This window comes from Brassica oleracea, unplaced genomic scaffold (genome assembly GCF_000695525.1).
Source record: "Brassica oleracea var. oleracea cultivar TO1000 unplaced genomic scaffold, BOL UnpScaffold07445, whole genome shotgun sequence".
Classification (NCBI taxonomy): domain Eukaryota; kingdom Viridiplantae; phylum Streptophyta; class Magnoliopsida; order Brassicales; family Brassicaceae; genus Brassica; species Brassica oleracea.
In genome coordinates, this window is record NW_013623967.1 from 1 (window position 1) to 693 (window position 693).

Consider the following 693-nt stretch of genomic DNA (forward strand, 5'->3'; position numbering starts at 1 on the left):
AGGTTTTACGTAAAACATGCGACAATGACAAAGATTGTCGGAAAGCTGCCCGGAAGCTGGGTGAGCTTGGGGTGACTAGCGGCGGTTCCATCCTTGTCAGTCAAGCGGTTATCGTCGGTCCATACAAATCCGACAACTTCACAACCATTACTGATGCAATAGCAGCAGCACCTAATAACGCTAGACCGGAGGATGGTTACTTTGTCATATACGCAAGGGAAGGTGTCTACGAAGAATATATCGTTGTTCCAATCAACAAAAAGAATTTATTGCTTATGGGAGATGGAATCAATAAGACGATCATTACGGGGAACCATAATGTTGTTGATGGTTGGACTACGTATAATTGCTCGAGCTTTGGTTAGTTTTTCTTTTATCTTCTTCTAATTTGTTCACTTTACTCATTTGGAATTGTGCCTAGCAAATTGCTTAGTGTATGATAGTGTTAATTTGATTTTGTAGCGGTGACTGGAGAACGGTTCATGGCAGTTGATGTTACATTCAGAAACACAGCTGGACCTGAGAAGCATCAGGCCGTGGCCTTGAGAAACAATGCGGAAGGATCCACTTTCTACCGGTGTAGTTTTGAAGGCTATCAAGATACTCTCTACGTCCATTCTCTTAGACAGTTCTATCGCGAATGCGATATATATGGTATGATCTTATTGTTTATCTATATATATATATATATAT

General features: G+C 40.7%; 1 protein-coding gene across 1 annotated transcript; it reads left to right on the top strand.

Moving 5' to 3' along the window:
- Positions 1–7: 7 nt before the first annotated feature.
- Positions 8–667, top strand: LOC106322120 (probable pectinesterase/pectinesterase inhibitor 25; the record flags this gene model as incomplete). The annotated part of the gene is made up of 2 exons (XM_013760280.1): positions 8–360; positions 463–667. Coding segments are annotated over exons 1-2 (290 nt in total), but the record flags the coding sequence as incomplete, so codon positions are not given.
- Positions 668–693: the final 26 nt, after the last annotated feature.